This window comes from Parus major, chromosome 26 (assembly GCF_001522545.3).
Source record: "Parus major isolate Abel chromosome 26, Parus_major1.1, whole genome shotgun sequence".
In the NCBI taxonomy this organism is placed as follows: domain Eukaryota; kingdom Metazoa; phylum Chordata; class Aves; order Passeriformes; family Paridae; genus Parus; species Parus major.
The window spans coordinates 731,836-752,745 of NC_031795.1; the positions used below are offsets into that span (position 1 = coordinate 731,836).

The window sequence follows — 20,910 nt, forward strand, 5'->3', positions numbered from 1 at the left end:
CTCATTGAAATGACATGAGCTGAAAACATTGCTCAGATACTGCAGGGATAATTTTAGCTTGGCAGTCTTCAGACAGTGAGTCTGAGGGCAGAGCTCCCCAGTAGCTCCATTTATTCTGAATAGTGTCAGATGGTTTGTGTCAGATAGAGTATGATCCAATAATGCTTAGATCAGCTTTGATCAAAAGCCTTGTCTGCCCAGTGTCCTGCCCAACAGTGACTGTCAGAAGCTGCTGGAGAACACAATCTTGCAGGAATTCCCTCCCACATTCCAGCAGTTGGCATTCAGGGACTCACTGAACCTGCTGGATTTTTGTCTTCAGTAGCTCCTGTTGGGCTTTTCCTCTCTGCAGTCACTTTTTGATAGGGATCCTCTAATGTCCAATGGTAAAAAGAATCCTTCAGCTTAGTTAAAAACTCTGCAAAGCTCCCAGTCCCATTAACCTACCACACACTGGGTTTGTTTGCTGTCCCTTGTTCCTTTATGGGAAGAACCAAGAAATAATTGTTCCTTACTCACCCTTCTGTGTGCCACTGAGGGTTTCATGTACTTGGTCACATCTCAGCCTGGAGACTACTGATATACTGAATATCTCCTCATGCAAAACCTCTCTTGCTCTACTCATCCTTCTTGCCTTTCCCTGAGCTCTTCCCTTCTTGTCAACTGCTGCTGAGCCCTGGAGCTGAGCTGTGTGTGGTACCAAAGGTGTCATTGTACCCTGCAGTGACACAGAGCCACAGTGGTTGTGTGTTTTGTATCCTGTACCTTTCCAATAACTCCTAATAATTTGTTTGCTTTATTTCCTGTACAACTTGGTGCTTAGCCCTCTACAAGTGGCTCTGGTGATGCTCAGGCTCCATTCTTGAACGGCAGTGGGCAGCCTTTTGGAAGACTTGACAACTGTAGCTAAGGTTGCACATTTAAGCAGCTGCACATTTAAGCAGCTGCACATTTAAGCAGTTGTACATTTTAGTAGTTGTACATTTAAGCAGTTGTATAAGTTGTATAAGTTGTATAAGGACTAATTTTTGCAGCTCAGAAATGCCTCATGTTCCACAAAGCACAATTCTGTGGAATGCCCAGTTACCTGCCCATGGAAGGGGCCTCTGTGAGGCTGAAGTCCAACACCCTGCTCAAAGCAGAATTAAGCTCATGTCATGTTGCTTTGTCCTACCTCAGCTGAGTACTGAAAGGTCCCTGAGGATGGAGATGCTCTGCTCCCTTGCTCCCTGTCCCAGTGCAGCTTTGCTTCTGCCAGGAGCTGTCTCCATATCAGCTGGGATTTCCCAAGTGGAGAAATCCCTTCTCCTTTCACTGTAGACAGGTCTGGTTCCATGTGCTCTCTAAACCCACTCCCAGGTAGCAGAGCAACTAAATCCTGTCTTTGCCTTCTCTTTTCCATGCTCAGCAATCCTCAGTCTCTTCCTTTACAGTGTTGTTGGCTGCAGCTCCCTGGTGATCTCGATGGCTTCTCCTGGACTCCACTGGTGTGAGGGGTTTGTTTTGCAGCTAGTTCTGTAAGACCTGAGTCCTTGTTTCTGCTTTTCTGCCTTTTTATGAATAATTCCCCCTTCCTAAATGAGTGATAATAAATAAATGAGTGATAATAAAAGCTTTATTGTTCCTTATATTCTTTCCTCAAAGCTGGAGGAGGGCATTGTGTAGGCAAAGACCTGCACAGTGACAGAAGATCCCTTTCATCCTCTGTCCTTGGGGATGAGGCACTACAGCAGTTTGCATCCCTGTGAGTTCACCTTGAGCTCTGTCCTGTAATTAAAGTGAAACAGGAAATAAGTCAATCTATCATACAAGTCTAGTCCAGTAAAAACTGAAACACTTTCTGAACTTAGAGTGTGCCTTGCAGTGCTGTTCCTTTTTCCAATCTGTTCCAAACTGTTTCTCCTCCACAGTTCAGTTGGCTCAGCAAGTCAGATGAGCAGAAGGATGAATCACCTTCGTCCTGGAGGCTGGGCCTGAGGAAGACTGGCAGCCACAACATGTTGAGTGAAGTTGCTGCCACTCGTGAGGCACAGAGGGATAAAACTTCTTCCATCTATCGCTCCTCGTCCAGCCCTCGGATATCTGCCCTGTTGGACAACAAGGAAAAGGTTTGGCTTTCAGCAAGGATGTTTTAGTGTATCCACTTCACCCCACAGGTGTAAACCCCTTTCCTTTTCATTTATTGCTGGGGGTTTTATCCATAACAAATGTGGGTCTCTTTCATTCTTACTTTCTTTTTCTTTTAAAAAATATTTCCCTCCTATCAGTTGTTTCTCCAGAACTGGAGTTTGGTGCCCCTTTGGCCTAATTCCTGCTCAGTTTGGACCAGGCTGCCACTGAACAGGGGCTCTCAGTCTGGCACAAGCCTGTTCTTTACCAGAAAATGTCCAATCCAGACATCACCACATACCTGCAGTGGAGATCCTCCTTCCCCATTGTTTATATAGATTTCTCCTCTATCCACTGGCTGCATTTGTAAATCCCATCACACCTATTCAGTAACTGTAACTTTTCTGCCCCTGGGTAGATGCCTCATCCCTGGAGGTGATCAAGGTCACCTTGGATGGAACTCTGGTCAAGTGGACTAAAGATCCCTTTCAACCCAAACCATTTTCTGATTCTGTGATTGACAAGTTTTTCTCTAAGCTAGAGCATGCTTTTATTCACTACCATGGTCATCAGGAAATCCCTTTCACAACTGATATTTCTGTGCTGTGCTGTGTGTTGCCCAAGAAGTTGCCTTAAACCAGCTGGTAGGAGAATGCTTTCTTAGTTGAAGCAATTTGAACATGAATTTATTTGCCACTGAATGTGCTGGAAGGGTAAGAGATATGTGGCTGAAGTTCTTCTTTTGCTTCACCAGGACAGAGATAACAAGAGTTATCTTGCCACCATAGTCCCCAGAAGACTGAGCAGTACGAGTGATATAGAAGAAAAAGAAAACAGGTGAGCCTGGCTGAAGTTAATGCTCAGCTTCCATCCTGTCAATAGTACTTCTGGAATATAACTTTTCTGCAGTCATGCTTTGTACATTTTCTCAGCAGTCTCAAGTGCACAGGCATTCACAACATCAAGAGCCAGCTCTGTCTGTAAAAGTTCTGCTATGTTGGTTTTTATTTAGGTGAGCAGGAGTCAGCAGACTGGTTCCTCCACCCCTGTACTCAAATAGTCACAGGCTCCATCCAGGCAACCAGATTTATGGATCCTTTCTCCTTTTAATATGCAAGTGCCTCATTCTGTAGCTGCCACCTGTACTTGTCACTTGCTCAGCAGTCACCTTCAGTCCCTTTGTTCACACCTCTGTGCTTGAGGTTCACTTGAGCTTGTGAACTTTCCCATGTGGGAGCTGTTTCATTGCAGGGCTGTTTTTACAGTGGATGTGTGTAGATACCCCTGGACAGAACCATGGTGTAACTGGTGTGTATATATCCAGGATTTCCAGAGGGATTTGAGGAGCTGCTCTACAAACAGTGTCTTCTCCAGTGCTTAAAGGGGCTCCCAGAGAGCTGGAGAGGGACTTTGGGAAAGGGCCAGGAGTGCCAGGAGAAGGGGGAATGGTTTCCCACTGGCAGAGGACAGGGATGGATGGGATAATGGGAAGGAATTCTTGGCTGTGAGGGTGGAGATGCCCTGGCACAGGTGCCCAGAGCAGCTGTGGCTGTCCCTGGATCCCTGGAAGTGCCCAAGGCCAGTTTGGATGGGGCTTGAAGCAGCCTGGGACAGTGGAAGATGTCCCTGCCAGGGCAGGTAGTAGGACAGGATGAACTTTAAGGTCTCTTCCAACCCTGGCCATTCTGTGATTCAGTTTGTACTCAAAGCAGTAAAATTTGAGCTTAGCCTTATTTCCACCTACTTTCCCAAGAGAGGAGGAAAGGCACATGCAGGGCAGTAGCTGTGAACTGTAATTGCTGGGCAGGAGCTGTGGCAGATGACACCCTGAGAGAATTTGAGCACAGCTTGAGATTCTTTGCTAATCTTTTGCTAGAACCTCCCTGCTGTGTTCTTGTTCATTCTCAGGCAGTCTCTGAGGTCCAGAGTTTTGCAGACAATTTGTGTCTGTTGATCTGCTCAAGAAGGTTTGGCAGAGGCTGCTGTTGAATGGCACAATTAAATTAAATAATAAATTAAATAATAGCAATTAAATAATAACAATTAATTAGGTGCTGACAAGTGTCCTTTTCTGGGTGGAGTGGGGACTGGCTGAGGAGAACTGGCCTTCAGGAACAGATGGTGCCCAGGCATGCTGTGTAGTACAGATTTTTTCCCAATATTCTTTCCTTTCAAAACATCTGTGTTTTCCTTTCTGGAGTGCACAGGTATCCTGAGAGAGCATCAGTCTGGGCATGACAACTGGAAATGAGAATTAATGGCAGGGTGATGGGGGAATGGATTAGTGCTGCATTACAAGCTCCAGGTCCTGTCCAGCATCAGCAGGGAGCAGGATACCCTGCCAGAGTGTGCATTAGCATTAGGGAAAGAGCCCTGTGCTCAGATAACCAGGGTAAAAAGGACTACTAGGAATTTCTTGATCACTTGTCAAGTAGCTTTAGATAGTGTAAAAATATTTTGTTTGTCGTTTTCATGATTTTGTGGTGGACCTGGTGTGCTGGGTCTTGTTGGACTCAATGATCTTAGAGGAGTTTTCCAAGCCAAATGATTTTGTGAAAGGCTTTGCTGTGCTGAATTCCTTTTGTCCTTGCCTGGATACCTTGAAGAATAAAAGCTTCCCTGCAGTTCCAATATCTGCCCACTCTGACCTTGTTTGATACAAAGAGCAGTGAGAATATTATATGACACTATTTAATATGTTGAATTACTTCTATGGACAAGCTGAATTTCATCTGCAAGTTTTCTGACTAAAAAGGATCTTGTTCCTCATAATGCAAAACATTAGATCATCTGTGGCTCTGAATTGAGAATGTTAAGGCCAGAGCAGGAGTTTCTCTGAGCTGTGTCACCTGAACAATGTAGCACATAAAGTAAGGGAAGGATCTGTGCTGTGCAACTGTAAAGGAACCCAAAGCAGAGCCCAGAGGTTTTTCTAAGCAAAGGCTGTGTCTGTCCTGCTTTAGAGAATCTGCAGTGAACCTGGTGAGGAGTGGCTCCTACAGCCGGCAGCCCTGGAGAGATGAGCCAAAGGGAAACGAAGCTCCCCACTCTGCCCCCACTACCTATGTATCCACCTACTTGAAAAGGTATGTCTGGCTTCCTTGGCTTCTCAGGCAGTCACAACCACTCATAACATGTCTCCCAGACCTCAGCCTCCTGCTTGTTGCCTCCTGCATCTTGTAACTGGCCTTGGGACCCTCTTCTGCCGACAGCAGGAAAGAAAGGTTAAGATTTTTCATACTTGTCATCTAAATAGTGTTTTTAAAGGCTATAATTTTTATTAATTTTCAAATTTCTGCACTGAATTTAAATACTCTTGTTCCCATAATTCATATGTGATGTTTTCTCTGTTTAATGCTGGTGTTATGGTTAGAAAATAAAACCAAAATCAATCATAAAAACAGTTTAATATTGTAAAGAGTCCAAAAGTGTTGTTCAGATAGCTCTTGGTGAATAAGTTGTAGCTTATCTCTAATTTTGGTTTATATTAGTCCATGTCTGTGGTATCATCAGATCTTGTGCATGATGTACAGCACTTGCTAAGGAGTAAAACTGATGCTTCCACTGTTGTTCTGTGAGGCAGTAAGGAAGGAAGCAGTTTGTTCACAGTGTACAATCTCAGTTGTAGAGCTTGGTAAAGGAGTGTAGTGGTTTAGGTAGTGGCAGGAAGGCAAAACTCCTGTTAGTGCAGTGTCCTGGACCCTCCTGGGAGGCAGACCCTTGGTGTCCTTGAGGTGGGAGCTCTGTGTGAGTGAGCTGAGACAGTGCCCTGCTCTGCTGAGACAAACAATGCAGTGCTGGGTTTTCATGTGAGCAGGAGCATCAGCAGTGCCAGCACTTCACCTTTATTTCAGCTGATACTGGAGACCATCAGAACAGCCTGTAATCAACATGTCACACTGCAAAGCCATTGTGTTTCTGCCTAAGGAAAACAGCAGCAACAGCTTCAGGGTTTAGATTGAGTTTCACCAGATTCTAGACACTAAACTAAACTGTCCTGAAGATGGAACAATTGCTTGAGATACTTGGGAAGAGGCAGTTTGTTGCAGTGTTTATGCTGTAGAGGTAAGTGGTGCTCAGGGATGTGTGTGGCCAGTTGCTGAGCACACAGCATCCATCCCCAGAAAAGGTGAAGCAGCCCCTTCAAGCAGAAGCCTTGTGCTCTGCTGATCCATTCCAGTGACTTCACAGCTATCCTGGGATGTGATGACAGCCCAGCCTCCACAGCTGGTCTCTCTCTGAAGCTGGTCTGACAAGCTGCAGCTGGTAACACTGGAAAACTTGTACCCCTTACAGCTGGCACACCTGTGCTGCTCCCTGAGCTGAGGGACAGCCCTCACCCCCAGGCAATCTTACAAACATTGCTGGTTTATCCCAGCTAATCCTGCAGCAGATTTAGTGTTGCAGTCACACTGTTGTACTGTGAAGTGTACAGAAAGTGGGGAAGGTTTAGGCTGCAGTGGGATGTCACTGATGCTGAGTTCTTGTCACAAAGGCTGAATTCTGGCCTTTGGTAAGAGAATGATGGGTTCACAGGCAGGTACACAGAGTAGCTTTGTCAGGTGGGAATAAATGTGATTTTAAAGGAGAGATCAATGGGTTTGCACTTCATGTACAAACAGTAAAACCATGCTCAATTAGATCTTTATCCCACAGAGTTTTCTGTAGGAGAGCACAGAGAAATTGAATATGATTGTATTGAACTTTTGATTTCTCCAGCCTTGTACATCTTCCCCTAAGATGAGGAAAGGAACCTGCTTAGACATAAATGTTTTGTCATTTCCAAGTATTAGCAAAACTCTGAACACAACTCCAAAAGGTGAGAGCTTCTTAGAGAGGAAGAATTTGAGGGAATATGACATGTTTGGATGAGGGGTATGACATGTCATGTGGATGTCAGTGAGGGGATGACTGTGTACATCTGCAGCTCCCCTTTGCCTCTGCATTTGACTAATCTCCATAAAGATGGAAGGGACCTTAAATCCCATCTCCTTCCACCCCCTGTCCCTGCAGGGACACCTTCCACAAACCTGGCCTTGGACACTGCAGGGATCCAGGGGCAGCCCCAGCTTCTCTGGGCACCCTGTGCCAGGAGCTCCCCACCCTCACAGGGCACAATTCCTTCCCAATATCCCATCTAACCCTAGTTATGTTCTTTAAGTGAATGAACAAGAGCAGCAGATCATCTTAAGATGGGGGAAAGCTGCTGTTGTTGTGGGGTTTGTTTTTGTTTTGTCTGTTTGTTTGGTTTTTTTAAGAAAAGGGAACAAAATAACTTGCAGCAATGTTACAAATGTTGGAGCAGATGTTAATGCTCTCTCAGTCATGGTACTGGCAGCTGTCCTGCTTTCTCTGTGTGTTCCACTGGCCCAGAAATCTACAGAACCCTGCTCTAATATCCTGGTGTCCATTTTAGTGCGTACTGGCCTTCAAAAATCCAGGTCACTTTGACTGTGAATGAAAGGATGTGGAGGAAAACTGGCAGAGCAGGTTGGATTAGTTCAGCATCCTGCCTTTGACATCAGCCAGAAGTGCTGCCTCCCAGGAAGGGCTCACACCAGAATGAAATCCTTCAGCCACAGTTTCTCCTTCATTTCTCATTTATGCAAACACCTCCTTGCTGGTTCTGGTCACATAAAAGCCATTGCAGTGAGCCAGGACAACAGTCCCTGCAGCCCAGACTCTGGTTTTGAAGAAGTTGCAAAAGCCAGGATAACTTCAGAGCAGTCTTCTACCTCCCACGCTCTCCTTGCTTCCAGGAACCAGGAATTTAGGAGCCAGGGGTTATATTTAACCATTGTTCTTAATACTGTTAACACTGTTCTTAATCACTGTGGCCAACCTCTGTACCCAGATCCTGGTTTGATCTTTGCAATACCCCATGGCAGTATGTTTAAAAAAAATAGTAATGTGCTTTTTGCAAACCTTTTTTATACCACATGTGGATGCTTTTTAGGAGTGTGAAGGTTCTTAAGTTAAAGTTTTTAATGCCTTTAAAATATTTCTTTAAAGTCAGAAGTATTTCTTTTTATTGCTTTGAAATGGTGCTTTACATTTCTTTGCTCATTCCCTGATGGTTCTGTTGTGGTGATAATGTTAAAGAATGAGGAGCAGTGTGTCAGTGCCTTTTTTTATTTCTAATGTTGAAGTCTTCAGCATAATTTCAGAGCCCACCCTTTCACAGACTGCTATGGACACAGCTGTTAATTAACAGGATTCCCTTGCTAACCTTTATATTGCAATTTTCTAGTCCTGTTCAGATCAAATGTGAACAATGGAGTAAATGCCTTGGAGTGCTTCTCACACTGTGCAGTGCCACCCATGCAGGGGGACAGGCTGGGAGGTGGATTCCTGCAGGGCTGCCAGTGCCTTGGCTCCCTTGGGAGCAGGAGAGCATTCCTGGTGCCCCAGCACCACATTTCTCTACCCCTGAGCTGGCACAGTGCCATCCCTGTGCTCTGTTCCTCCATTCCTCCTCCTTCCCTCTTAAATCACTGCTTTCCCAGGCACCTGGTGCTGCTTCCATCCTGCTCACCCATTGCCTTTCCCTTCTGAAAGACAATCCTTGGCAGGGCATTCTTGGTATCCCTCCTGCATCCTCCCTTCCTGACCAAGTTCCTTCTCTCTTGCAGCCATTCTCGTGCCCCAGCCTCTCTGCTTTGGGCTCTCCTAGGATCATCTCTGCTCCCCCAGGGCTGCCACTGCCTTTTCCTCTGCTGATCCTCTTCTTCCTTCCCCAGACAGAGGCTCCACTGCCATCCTCTCCTCAGAACACTCATTTACATGACTCCACAGCCACTTGCTCCACATGCCCACCCCAGCCAGGTTCCTCTTCCCTCTCCCACCCTTCTCCCAGCCCATCTCCAGGGCTTGGCTTTTCCCTCTGGAGCAGAGAGGAAGGGAAGGGACTTGCTTCCAGCAGGACTTCCTGCTCCTGCATGCTCCAGGCAGGGCCAGCATTGCAGAGAAAGCTCTGTTTAGGGTCCAACAGAGGTTACCTGGTGACAATGACTTGCTTGTTCCTGTGTGACCTGGACATGGCAGGCTGCCATCAGCCAAGGAGCCCAAAGGGGAGGTTCCCCCTGTGGAGGCCTTCCAGGATGCTCTGTTGTCCCCTTTGGCTCCCTAGGGACCAGCTGCTCATGTAAAACTGCTGTGAACTGGTGCCTGGGTGAACAGGACTGGATCCTTTCTCTGTCCTTGGCTGTGGTCCTGCCCCTTCCCAGTGCTATTTCAGCCTCTCTGGATTCTTACTCAAGAGCTGACTTCCAGTTTCATTCTGTTGTCCCTGGCTTTCCCTAAAACCTGCAGTTCTGTCCTGGCCTGCTTCTTTCCTCTAGGCCAGCTTTTATTGCTGTGCAAGCACTTTGGTGCATGTGCCCTGCTATGGGAGCCTTTAGGATGCAGAAGGTGAGAGCCAGCCTCTGACCCTTCAGACAGTCCAGTCTGACCAGTAGCAACCAGGCATTCCAGGTACTGGGAAAGGTGTGTCAGGGCCCTAGGAGCCCCTGGATTGCTCTGTCCAGTGAGCAGCTTGTGTGCAGGGCTTGGCCATGTGCAAGAAGGAGATTCTGCCAGATTTCATCAAGTCTGTTTTCAGAGATATGCAGCTTTTCCCACGAGAGTGGATTTTCTCTCCCCTTAGGCTGGATTTTCTTTGAAAAAGTGAAAGGTCCATCCTTGTATAAGAACCCCTCTTCTTTCCCCCTCTGTCTTCTCCAAAATATGAACACAACACAGCTTTTCAGTAAAGATTGCTTTTCAGGGCTTGCTTTAAACTGGCAAAATATTTTCCTTGCTCATTCTTGAATATTTTTGGATAGCTGTGCTAGCTGTTTTCTATATGTTTATGCCAAATGTGTCTTAAAGAGAATTAAAGCCCAAACTGATTTGTCTCTGCCAAAACCTAAAGCCCCTGGAAATTAGTTCTTAAAACTGGAAGTGCTGGACATTCTCAGGGGTGATGCAGCCAGACCAGGTTATGTCACCCTCTCCTCTCCTGCTTTAAGCATCCTCATCCTTGCACCTGCCTTTCCCCAGGGCACAGGGTGTTCCATGTGCCCTGCTCTCACTGCAGCAGGGTTTGTGCCTTCCCTGATCCTCCCCACCTCCCCCCCACGCCGTTGTGCTCTCGCTGGAACTGAGCTGGGCTTAGCTAAGCAGGGCTCTGCTGGTCCTGGCCTGTGTGGGCAGCCAGCGACAGCTCTGCTGCTTTCTCATCTCCTTGCACACATTTCATTTTGCTGCCATGTGGTACCTGCTCCCTTCCCAGCTGCCAGCCTGGCTGTGGGATGTGCTGTTGAATATTTACTGTGCTCTGAAGGACGTGATTTTGTGATGTTTTACAGTGCTTCATTTGGTAGAAGTAGTGACCTGAGCAGTCCCTACATTTCAGCCAGTTGCAGTCCATCTCTAGCTACCTCACCCACTGCCATTGGCTCATCTACCTCCCTGGGCACCCCGTGGCCAGCTGTCCCTTGCTGTCCCCCATCTCTCGGTGTGAGCACTCCTGCTTCAGCCTGCCACAACACCAGGTAACGGCTCCCAGCGGATGTAATCCTCCAAAAGTCGCCCTTTGGGTTGGAAGTTGTGGATTAGGGATTGGAGGTGTGCTTCCACATGGGAAGTGCTGATGAGCAGTCCCAGGATGATAAGCAGTCCCAGGATGTTGGACAGTTCCAGTGGTGGGTGGAACTGGCAGGCAGGTGACAGTCCCTTGTGCCCTCTGTCCCTGTGACACAGCACATGCTCAGGCTGCCCTCGGGTGCTCAGTGTATAAGCTCTTGGAGTCCCTTCCTTCTGCTTATTCACCAGGTACATTTTTCTGATCATTTTTGCTACTAACAGGGATGTGAAGGCTGTTAATTCCTCCTGCTCATTCTTCTCCCAAGTTTTGTAAAATTCATTTTACTGTGGCTGTTCTCTACAAACACCAGTGTAAAGCGAGGAGGATGAACTGTCCACGCTCCCCCGTCGAGGAGGTTGGGCTCGATCAGCACTGGAGTTCACTTGCTTTGCTTTCCATATGTCTTCTCTATTTCAGAGCCCCTTTCAGGCAACAAACTGATTCTGCTGTAGAGAAAAGCACAGAGGGCAGCTGTGGCAGCACCCCTCTAGGTGTAATCACAAACCGTGCTGTGCTCGGCGCTGCCAACGGCACCGGGAATGCCGGGGCTGCCTCCGCCCTGGGGAAGGAGCTCTCTGCTGAGGAGCCCAGGGAGCGCAGAAGGTCAGTGAGGAGTGGGCTCCAGTGGCCCCTCTGTGGGCAGCTCTCACGTGGTGGTGATGGTGGGGGTTTAAGAACTGCTTTTTAGGTGCTCCATGAAGTTCCCAGGTTGCTGTCCCTACCCCGTCTGAAGGTTTTGAACTGAATCGTCACGGGCTTGTAGGTTAAATTGAGTTCCATAATTTTCTGCTTGTCTCTTCAGCATCTCAGCCTTTTCCTTCAGTACTTATCTCAGCTCCTAATCTCAGCCCCATCCCAGTGTGTTTGCAGGGACACCCAGCAGAGCAACCACTCACAGTGGGTTGTGTAAAATGAATCCCACCCTAAAAAGACCATTGTACTGAGATACATTCAGATCAAATCTGTCCCTCTGAGTCAACTCAGCTGTATTTACTTATGCCCTGATGGAGATATCTGTGCTGCACAGGTCCCCCAGATTCCCTTTGCAGCTGAGTGGGAGAACACAGACATTCCTGGGGTGTGTAAGTGTGTGACACAGGAGGAGCTGGACTCCAGCAGGTCTGGCTTTGGCTGGAAAGGCAGAGGCAGGAGACTGCTGTGTGCAGCTGAGGCCATTCCAGCAGCAGCAGCAGCAGTGGGAATGACTGACCCCAGCTGCTGGCATGTCTTCCTTATCACATGGTGTTATTTTAAGACTGGGGAAATACAAACCTGCAGAGACAGCTCTTTCCAAAGGAACTTTTCCCTGTGTGTTAATTACAGAATATGAACTGATGTGTATATTCCTCCTGCTAACAGGTTAACTTTTCCAAAATCTGTCTCCTCTGATGGCATCAGTGAAAGCAAATAGTAATAAATAACTATTATTTATTACTGGGTGTTTCTAACCAGCAGTGAGTTCATGTAGAGTATCTACAGAGTGCTTGGATTCTTCCACATTGTTGTGGTGATTTATTGAAATACAACCCTTGCTAAGTGCAGATAGTGCTGTGACACATCTTAAATGGCCTGAGGCTGAAGGATGGCAGAAGCAATAATGGGAATTATCAGCCACTAAAGGTGATTGGGCTGAGCTGCTGCTCAGCTTCACCTGCAGTACATCCAAGCAAGGTGGGCTGTGCTGTTGGAAAATACTTTATGCTGTTTGGGATTTTTTATTTTTTTTTCCCAGAGCACAGGGAGCACTTGGAAAGTATTAAAACGTTCTGGAGGAGCCACATTCATCAGCTTTGTGTGCAGGGATAGTTTGCACCAGCCACTGGAGGGTAACTTTGGTGTGAAAGCACTTGGGTTAGCCCTGGAAGTGTCTCTGTGTGCTCCTGTTGCATTGCTGGAGGTCACTTGGCTTGGGGTCATTTGCAGTTGGATGAGATGAGCTGCCAGAAGATGCTGCCAGAGCCCAGTGAGGTTGTGCAAGAGGACAGAGTGAGTACTGTGCTCTCAGTTCTCACTTCAGACCCTTCACAAGGGTCTCTCCATTTTAACAAGCCCAGAATCAAGTTGCAGGAGCAGATTTTTCCCTGCAGAAGTGGGCTTCTCAAAGTCCCCCCAGACTTCTGGCACTGTCTGCAGACAGAGCTGGACAGGGATAGTTATTTGTAGATGCCCAAAAAAGCATGCATTGATATTACTGCATTGGCATTTACTGTCAAATCTATTTCTATAAATAATACAGAAGATCTGTTTGTCTCCTGCATTTTTATTAGAGAACCATCTCCTGTGAATTATGGTAAAGAGAAAACATTAGGAATTTTTCTCACCTTTAACTGATGCTTTGAAACAATTGAGAGTAAAAAAAGTCCTGAAATTTTGTATTGTGCTCATTGGGAAGGAAACCTTAGTGATGAATGTACATCTTACAGTGGGATAAAGTGACTGGGAGCTATCTGCACATTGGAAGTAGGAAACATGGACACAGGGAGACAGGAGAAGTCACCTAAATGGGAAAAGCTTATTAGGGAAGGAGACCAATTCCAGTAAAATAAAAAGGCAAACAGTTGTCAGGGCAGTGCTGTATGGATTTCAGTTCCCAGTGGCAGCTGTTGCAGGAGTGTTTGGGCTGCTTCAGTGTTTCCAAAGTGCCAGCTTGCTCTTAGCAACAAAAACATAAACAGGCTGATCATCTAATATTAGATCACAGGGACTTCTCTGAACTTGTGGCCTGAAAATGATCTGTGTGAGGCCAGAAGGTGAAAGCAGAAGTGGCTGAGTAGGGCTGGGCATGAACGACTGGCAGCTCTGTTGTGCTGGTTTGCATCCTCTGGTGGCCAGCAGGCCTTACCCTGCCCCAGCACCATGGTGCTTCACCTGTTCTTTGTTTTCCAGCTGCATTGCTCAGGAGATGCTCCAGTAAATGCTGGGGAATAGTGTAAATTCCAAGGAAAGATCCAGCAGAGGGGCAGCAGAGCAGAGATCTGTTTGGGGCACACGGTGCCAGCCGGACAGTGCCCGCTCAGGGCTGGGGCCAGATGTTCCAGAGGTGCTGCCACGTGTGTTCAGTGTGTCCTGCACATCCCAGCCTCCTGATGCTCCTCTGCAGCACTGCAGTGTGCTGTGCTGTGAGCTGGAAATGGGCCATCTCCCACAGCCACTGCTTGTGCCAGGCAGCTTCTTTGGGGATTTGGCTGGGAATTTTGGAGGTGCTGATGAACAGTGTGGTCTGGCTGTTTGGATCATCTCCTGCCAGAAGCAAATTGTCTTCTGTTGTCAGTGTGTTTATCCACTGAACTCAGACAGCCCAGGCTCTGCTGAGGGTGGATTTCAGCTGTGTGGATATTGTGACTACAGTAGCTCACACAGACCCTGCTCTTCCTGGGGCAGAGCTAGAAGCTTCCTCATTTCTGCTGGGTGCCCATGGATGGTGGGGAATGAGGAATCCTGTTGTTTGGAGCCCAGTGCTGGATTTTCCACATTCATCCAAGGTGACAGTGGCTTCACTGTCTGTGCAGGGCTCTGGTCACAGGAGTCCTGCACTGCAGCCCCTGCCAGAGTATCCCTGCTGTCACAAGTCTGGGCTGCACAGAGCTCTGTCCCCTGGGCCCAGATAGGGGTGGATGCAGGAGATCCTGCCTTAATGGAATGTCACTTGAGCCATGAGATTTCTGTGCTGGTAGCAAAGTCTGGGAGATGTGGCTGAAGCTTTTCATAGTCTGTGGAAGTTTTAGTTCCCAGAGCAGCTGGAAAGGTGGTCCTGCAGCCACAGCATGGAGTGAGACACACTTTGCCTGAGAACTTCTGAAAGGCAAGTCTGTGGTCTGTGGCCAGTTTAAAAGGACTCTTGAATTTGAAATCTCTTCTGGTTTGGCAAGAATTAGGATTTAAATTGTTTTTACCCCCCCACCACTGTGTTTGTAGAGCTGAATTGTGCCATTGTGTGTGTTCTTCCTCTTCCTCAGGAAGGTTCCAGCAGGGTGGTTCCAGCACTTGCCATCAGACACGCTCTTAGAGACAGGAAACTCATCTCTCTCCTTACTACTTAATTTATTCTGACCAGTTTCTCACATAATTGTCCAATCCCTGGAGGTGTCCAGGGCCAGGCTGGACAGGGCTTGGAGCAGCCTGGTCTAATGGAAGGTGTCCCTGCCCATGGCAGGGGGTGGAACTGGATGATCTTTAAGGTCCCTTCAAACCCAAACCATTCCATGATTCCATGATAAATCCAGACTAGGAGTGAGGAGGGCTTGTTTTCTGGGCAGCTTTGGGGCTGGCAGCTCTGCTCAGCCCATGTCTTCTTGCCCTCTAAAGTCTTCCCTGGAAATGCTTTTCAGCTGAAGGAAATTCACTGACATGCCAGGTAACTGTTTGACAAACACTTCTGTTTCCTGCTTCATTCCCAAGAGGAATTTATTTCTCATTCTGAGGATCCAGCTGCTAATTATAGTAGCATATATTATTTATATATTAATAACTGAATCCTCCTCCTCCAGTACTGTTAGATGAACAAATTTTGGCAAGTCCTGTTACCTTGTGGTTCTTGTTCTGTGGGCATTCTGAGTGTGCCTCCTCCAGGAAGAACGTGGATGTGTAACCTGATATGTCCCTTAACCCTTATGATCTGGGAAATGGAATAAATGCCCCTGATCTCTGTGAAATGATGAGATTTGCACTCAAGGGGTATTTAAATGTTGCTTGGGAGGAAGTGGCAGAAAAGGCTGTGAGCTGTAGCTCATTGCTGCCATTTTTTAATTGCATTTGACCCTATAATCCTTATCACTGACTGATGTAAAGCTGAGTGGTGTTAATCTCCTGGGAAAGGTCCCTGGGGGAGCAGAGCAGTGGGATTCTCCTGCAAGGAGCTGCTCCAAGGCAAGGGAAGGATTCCTGTCCACACCACACCGTGGACAACAAGAAGTTAAGAGGTTTCTCTCTCCTGTGAAGAACTGAAGATCACCAGGCACCTGCTGTGACAGCATTTCCCTGCCTCTGGCTGTGCAGTTAATCGCTTTCAGATAAAGTTGTCCCTTTTTTCAAAGGCTGCTGGTGCAGATGACGTGGGAGGGCAGGAATTCTGTGGCCATGGGATTGTCCATGTTGGGAAGAGGCGAGATTGCTCCTGCTGGATCAGAAAGCAGGCTGCATTTTTATTTGGAGTAAGGTGGAGGTGTGGGCCAGGGTCAGTGCAGTTTCCTCTGGGGGTGGTGAGCAGGTGTGTGCTGCATGCTCAGCCTCCAGGGCTTCACCCTCCCAGGCCTCAGGGGAAGGGGGGTGGATATTTTGGCATTTGCTCTGGGCAGGGGGGCCCAGGCCATTCTAACAAAAGCAGAATCCATCCAGGATCCTTCAGGAATGGTCAAGGAAAGGAAGCAGGGACCACTTGAGCTAAGCATTATAAAAGTATTGCAGCTTGGCAGCCTGGAACAAGCAGAAGGTAAAATTGCCTTTCCCCAGCCCCATCCATGCTGAGTGTGTGTGCAATTCCTCTTGGCTTACTAACAGGAACCACTCCCTGCTGCACGTGCTTCACCCTCGGTCTAACAGCAATAACAGCACCCTCTGGCCCCAGTGCCACCCCTGTGCCACCCCTGTGCCAGTCCAGTGCCATCCCAGTGCCACCCCTGTGCCACCCCAGTGCCACCCCTGTGCCACCCCACTGCCACCCCTGTGCCACCCCTGTGCCACCCCTGTGCCAGTCCAGTGCCATCCCAGTGCCACCCCAGTGCCACCCCAGTGCCACCCCACTGCCACCCCAGTGCCATCCCACTGCCACCCCAGTGCCACCCCAGTGCCATCCCACTGCCACCCCAGTGCCACTGCCTGGATGTTCAGGGCCTTGGCTTTACTAACTTGGACAAGTTCAGCTACTTCTCTGTGCCCAAAGTGGCCATTAAAGCCAAAGTATTTGTAGAGATCCTGTGTGTCACTGCAGCTGAGGGCTAACTCAGCACTAAATCAGCTCCTCTGTTAAATTCTGAGCTCCACGGTATTGACCTGGGGATGTGAAAGGTGCAGGACCCAAAGAATCCTCCCTGGCATTTCTATTTGAAAAGTTTTTGTGCAGAATTAATTCATCTTCTGTCCCTGAGAACAGCAGACACTGGAAATTAAACCAAAGCCACGGGCTAAGAAACTGCAATGTGAGCTCGGTAGGAAATAGAAATCTTTGATACATTATTAATATTCAGTGTTATTTTGTGTAATTCAGATGGAGCTGATGTGTGATCCTGTCCCTTGGAGCTGCTCAGGCATCTCCTGCTCCCACAAGGTGGCAGTGGAAGGCAGGCAAACATCACTCCTCGGCCTTATCTGGTTCAGCAGCTCAACCTTCTTTATTACCACCAGCTTCTGATTTTACTTTATTCTTTAGTTGCAAAAGACAATTTCCAAAATACTCAGAGTTTTGCTAAGTTCATTTTTTTTTTCCCCCAGGGATTTTCTAGCCTGGAAAATTTTCTGCTTCAAACTGTAAACCAGCTTTTGGGAAAGCTGTAACAGGTCTGCTTAAAGTCATTGAAAATGTCAAATTGTGTTGGTTCCATGGCAGATGAGAGGGATGCTGGCAGAGGCAGGACATTGGTTTCCTCTGTCAGTGGCAGGAAATTCCTGCAGCAGATTTTTAATGCAAGGATGCAGCTCCCAAGAGCTGCAGATTGTTCCCTGTCATGGTGACAACCCACTCAGTGCTGTGTATTGACACCTGAAGTCCTGTGCTGAACACAGAGAGTTCCAAAATATTCCATCCTGGTGAGCTTTGCACTTGTGATGGTCACAGCTGGGATGTTCAGTGTCTCAGAGCCAGGTGACACTGTCACCTCAGCTCCTGTTGGCTGCTCTGCTCTGGGGTTGCAGCACTCTTTGTTTTTCTCTTACAGAAGGAATTCCTGGATTGTTTTGGTTTTTTTAAACAAGTACTTGCTTTCCTCTTCTGGCACAAGTTTAAAGGTCTGAGTTCCCAGAAACAGTTACTGCAGCCAGTTTAGGGAATGTCATCACTGTGAAGTTTGTTGCTTTTTCACCATAATTCTGAGTGATATTAATTAATGTGAAGGGATTGCATAGATCATTAAAAGCTTCTCAAGTTTGTGCTGACTCCCCCAGCCCCAAAGCTGGTGAGCTCTCGGTGTATTTTATTCCTCTGGTGGAGGGATTGCAGGGGCTGTGTTCCCAGCTGGATCTGCACCCCAAACACTCCTCCCCTGGTGCTGGAGCTGTGCAGACTGCCAAGGAGGCACAAGGAGCTGCCCTGGGGACAGGGTGGGGACACAGCCCAGAAGGAGCAGCTCTGCTGTCTGAGGGGCACACACAGAACTGAACATGGGACCATGGAATAACCATTGCCATGGATCTCAGGATCTTACAGCTCATACACCTTCCATTGCACCAGGTGGCTCCAAGCCCATCCAACCTGGCCTTTCAACACTTCCAGGGACAAGGCATGGGAAAGGACAGAAATTGTCTCCACTGATGGGAAGTGTTCTTGTAGCCTCATGTGTCACACATAAACCTTACCCCATGGTAACTGTCCTGTGGAAACTGGAGTTGTGCAGGGATAAAGGGAGCTGGTGGTTTTCATTAACAAGTGGCAAAGATCACAAGTCTCTTAATCTATTGGATCAGCAACTGAACATGTTGAGCAGTATGGGAAATAAAGAAGTTAATCTGCTGCTAGTGAACCTGCTAATCAACCTGTAATCAAAGGACTGAAATTCAGACACTGAAACTTGCACAAGCTGAGAATTCATTGTCCAGATTGAAACAACAGCAGCTCCCAGCAGCAAAATCCTGAAAATGGGGAATTCTCAGCCAAACCTTTTTGCTGTGAAGCTGTGAAAGGCTTTAGGACTATGATCTTGTTATCCTTCTGTCCTCAGCTTATTAAATAACTCAGCATTGTCAGGCTGTCTCCTCCCTCATCCCCAGCTCCAGCACTCTCAGTCTGATGTGTTATCCTTCTCTCCTGCCTGGAAGGGTCTCTCACAGCACATCCAGCTTCTGGCAGTTTCTCTAATGACAATTTCCACTTGCAGTGGGCTGATGGGCAGAACATGTCAGCACAGGGATAAATTCAGGGGAGAACCAAAACCTGTTGCTTGGATAAGAGAGCAGAAAAGTTTCTTTTTCTGACTGTTACCATGTAGTTGCCAATGATTGACTCGCTGCTGGGGACAAAGTTCATTTTCTAACTTAAGGAATTGTATTTTGGGAACTGCTGTCAGCATTGTTGCCTGCAAAACTTGCACTTGATTCTCCTCCCTCCTCCAGCTCACAGACAGTTATTTGCTAATGGCAACTTTCCAGTTTGTAGGAATGCATTGCTGGGATGCTGTACTTTTCCAGTTGTTTCCAGGGGAACAGTATCTGTACTTCAGGATTTTGCTGACTTTTTTTTTCCTTTTTTCACCATGCATGTGAGTTTTTAATATACATACTTGTGTATATAAACATATATACATATGTGTGTATGCCTGAGAAATAGATACATGTGTGACAAAGACTTTTTAAATCACTGCAGTGTTTGGAGCAGGGCTACTGTACTCTTCTTAAGAAGAGAAATTTCAAACATTTTAGGTCTGAATAGCCACGTGGCTTTCCATGTGCTGAACACACCTCCTTGTGCACAGGGAGCCAAACCTGTGCCTGACTCCCCTTACCTGTGTTACCTGGATTTGGGAGAGCCAAAAGTCTGTCCTGGCTTCCAAGAAAACTCACTCTTGGTCCTAGGCTAGTGAGTTGAGTTCAGAGTCACTTCTAAGCTGGAAAGAGCTGAGAGGATTTGGAGAGGGCCTAGGAGGAGCTTTCCTCCAGAAGAGCCCCATCAAGCCCAGCTCCAGTTCATGATCAGCAGAGTCTTGATCCCAGAGACTGGGGACAGCTGCAGTGATGAACCAGTTCAGTGTGCAGTTCATGTTCTGATGGTGCTGGCTGCAGGACCTGGGTTTATTGAAGAGGACCTGACAGGGATGGAGAGAACTGACATGGCCAAAGCAGCTCAGGCAGGGGTGTATCTCAAATTTCAGTCCTGACAGCAGAATGAAATTCCTTGAATCCAGTCTGAGAAAAGAGCAGCTGTAGAACTTGGTGGATGTTTAGCTTCCAGATTTGTTGCCAGGTGTTCATGGAATGCCAGAAAGGTTTTGGTTTGAGCTCATCTCATTCCACCCCTGCCATGGACAGGGACACCTTCCACTAGACCAGGTGGCTCCAAGCCCTGTCCAGCCTGGCCTTGGACACCTCCAGGGATGGGGCAGCCTCAGTGGCTCTGCCTTGTACAGCTGATGTAAAACTCCAAGTTTTGGACGTTCCTGCTGTTCCCTCTGGGGCTTGGTGATGTTCTGCCAAAGGACTCCATGATGGTGAATGGTGTTTGCCAGAAACACCTCAAGCTCTGAGTGCCTGAAGGAGTTCAGGACGGCAGGAAAGAGACCAGTGTTGGAAAAGAATTATCAGAAGACTGTATGTTTCTTGGAGAAATTCATCTTTTGTTCTTGTTACCCATGCACCAACCAACAGGGCATTGTAACTCTTTACTGCATCCCTTGACTTGGGAAGGGTTTCTCATGACAATATTTATTTTCCCCTGCCAGCATTCTCTAACATACAGATTTGTATTCCTGGTTTACCAATGTGTGTATCCAGCTTTCCTATTTCCTAGGTTGAATCTCCACTTCTGTTGGTATTGCAACTTCTTTTGGCTTGATGTGGTGATGAGTTGGGGTCCATTTAAGTTTTACACTATTGTTGATGAAAGAGTTGACAGATGAAAATAAGTGTTTTCTTGAAAACAGGTAGAATTAAGTGGGAGCCAGGTTTATCAGTCAGTTACCAGGTTTTTTTCCTAGCTAATACACAAATCAGAAGCTCTCTCAGGGCAGCAGGACACACTTGTCTCTGTCTGTGGGAGCTGTAAATCTCTGCTGGGGTTTTGCTGACTCTCACATACACATCTTGAACAATTTGTATTCTTCTCCTTGAACTTACAGCCAAAATTCTGGTAAAAATCTGTTCTGCTTTATATATGCCTTGAGCTTGGTGTTATAGCTGCTCTTATTGCAGGTAATTGTCAGAGAAAGCTTACTGCAAGGAAACACAGCACACAGAACCTTTCCTTTGAAGATCTGCTCTAGACCCTGAGATATTTCCTTGAACTATAGGATGGCACAGGCACTGCACTTGAGCAA

At 47.3% G+C, this 20,910-nt stretch overlaps 1 protein-coding gene across 1 annotated transcript in view; it reads left to right on the forward strand.

Annotated features, from left to right (window-relative positions):
- The window catches only part of LOC107214882 (protein phosphatase 1 regulatory subunit 12B), a 96,902-nt gene that overhangs the window by 57,924 nt on the left and 18,068 nt on the right, over positions 1–20,910 (forward strand). The window contains exons 11-15 of the mRNA XM_033519838.1: positions 1,911–2,108; positions 2,864–2,946; positions 5,073–5,195; positions 10,458–10,643; positions 11,153–11,338. Of these exons, the coding sequence (XP_033375729.1) occupies positions 1,911–2,108; positions 2,864–2,946; positions 5,073–5,195; positions 10,458–10,643; positions 11,153–11,338 (776 nt within the window). The remainder of the gene's footprint in view (positions 1–1,910; positions 2,109–2,863; positions 2,947–5,072; positions 5,196–10,457; positions 10,644–11,152; positions 11,339–20,910) is intronic.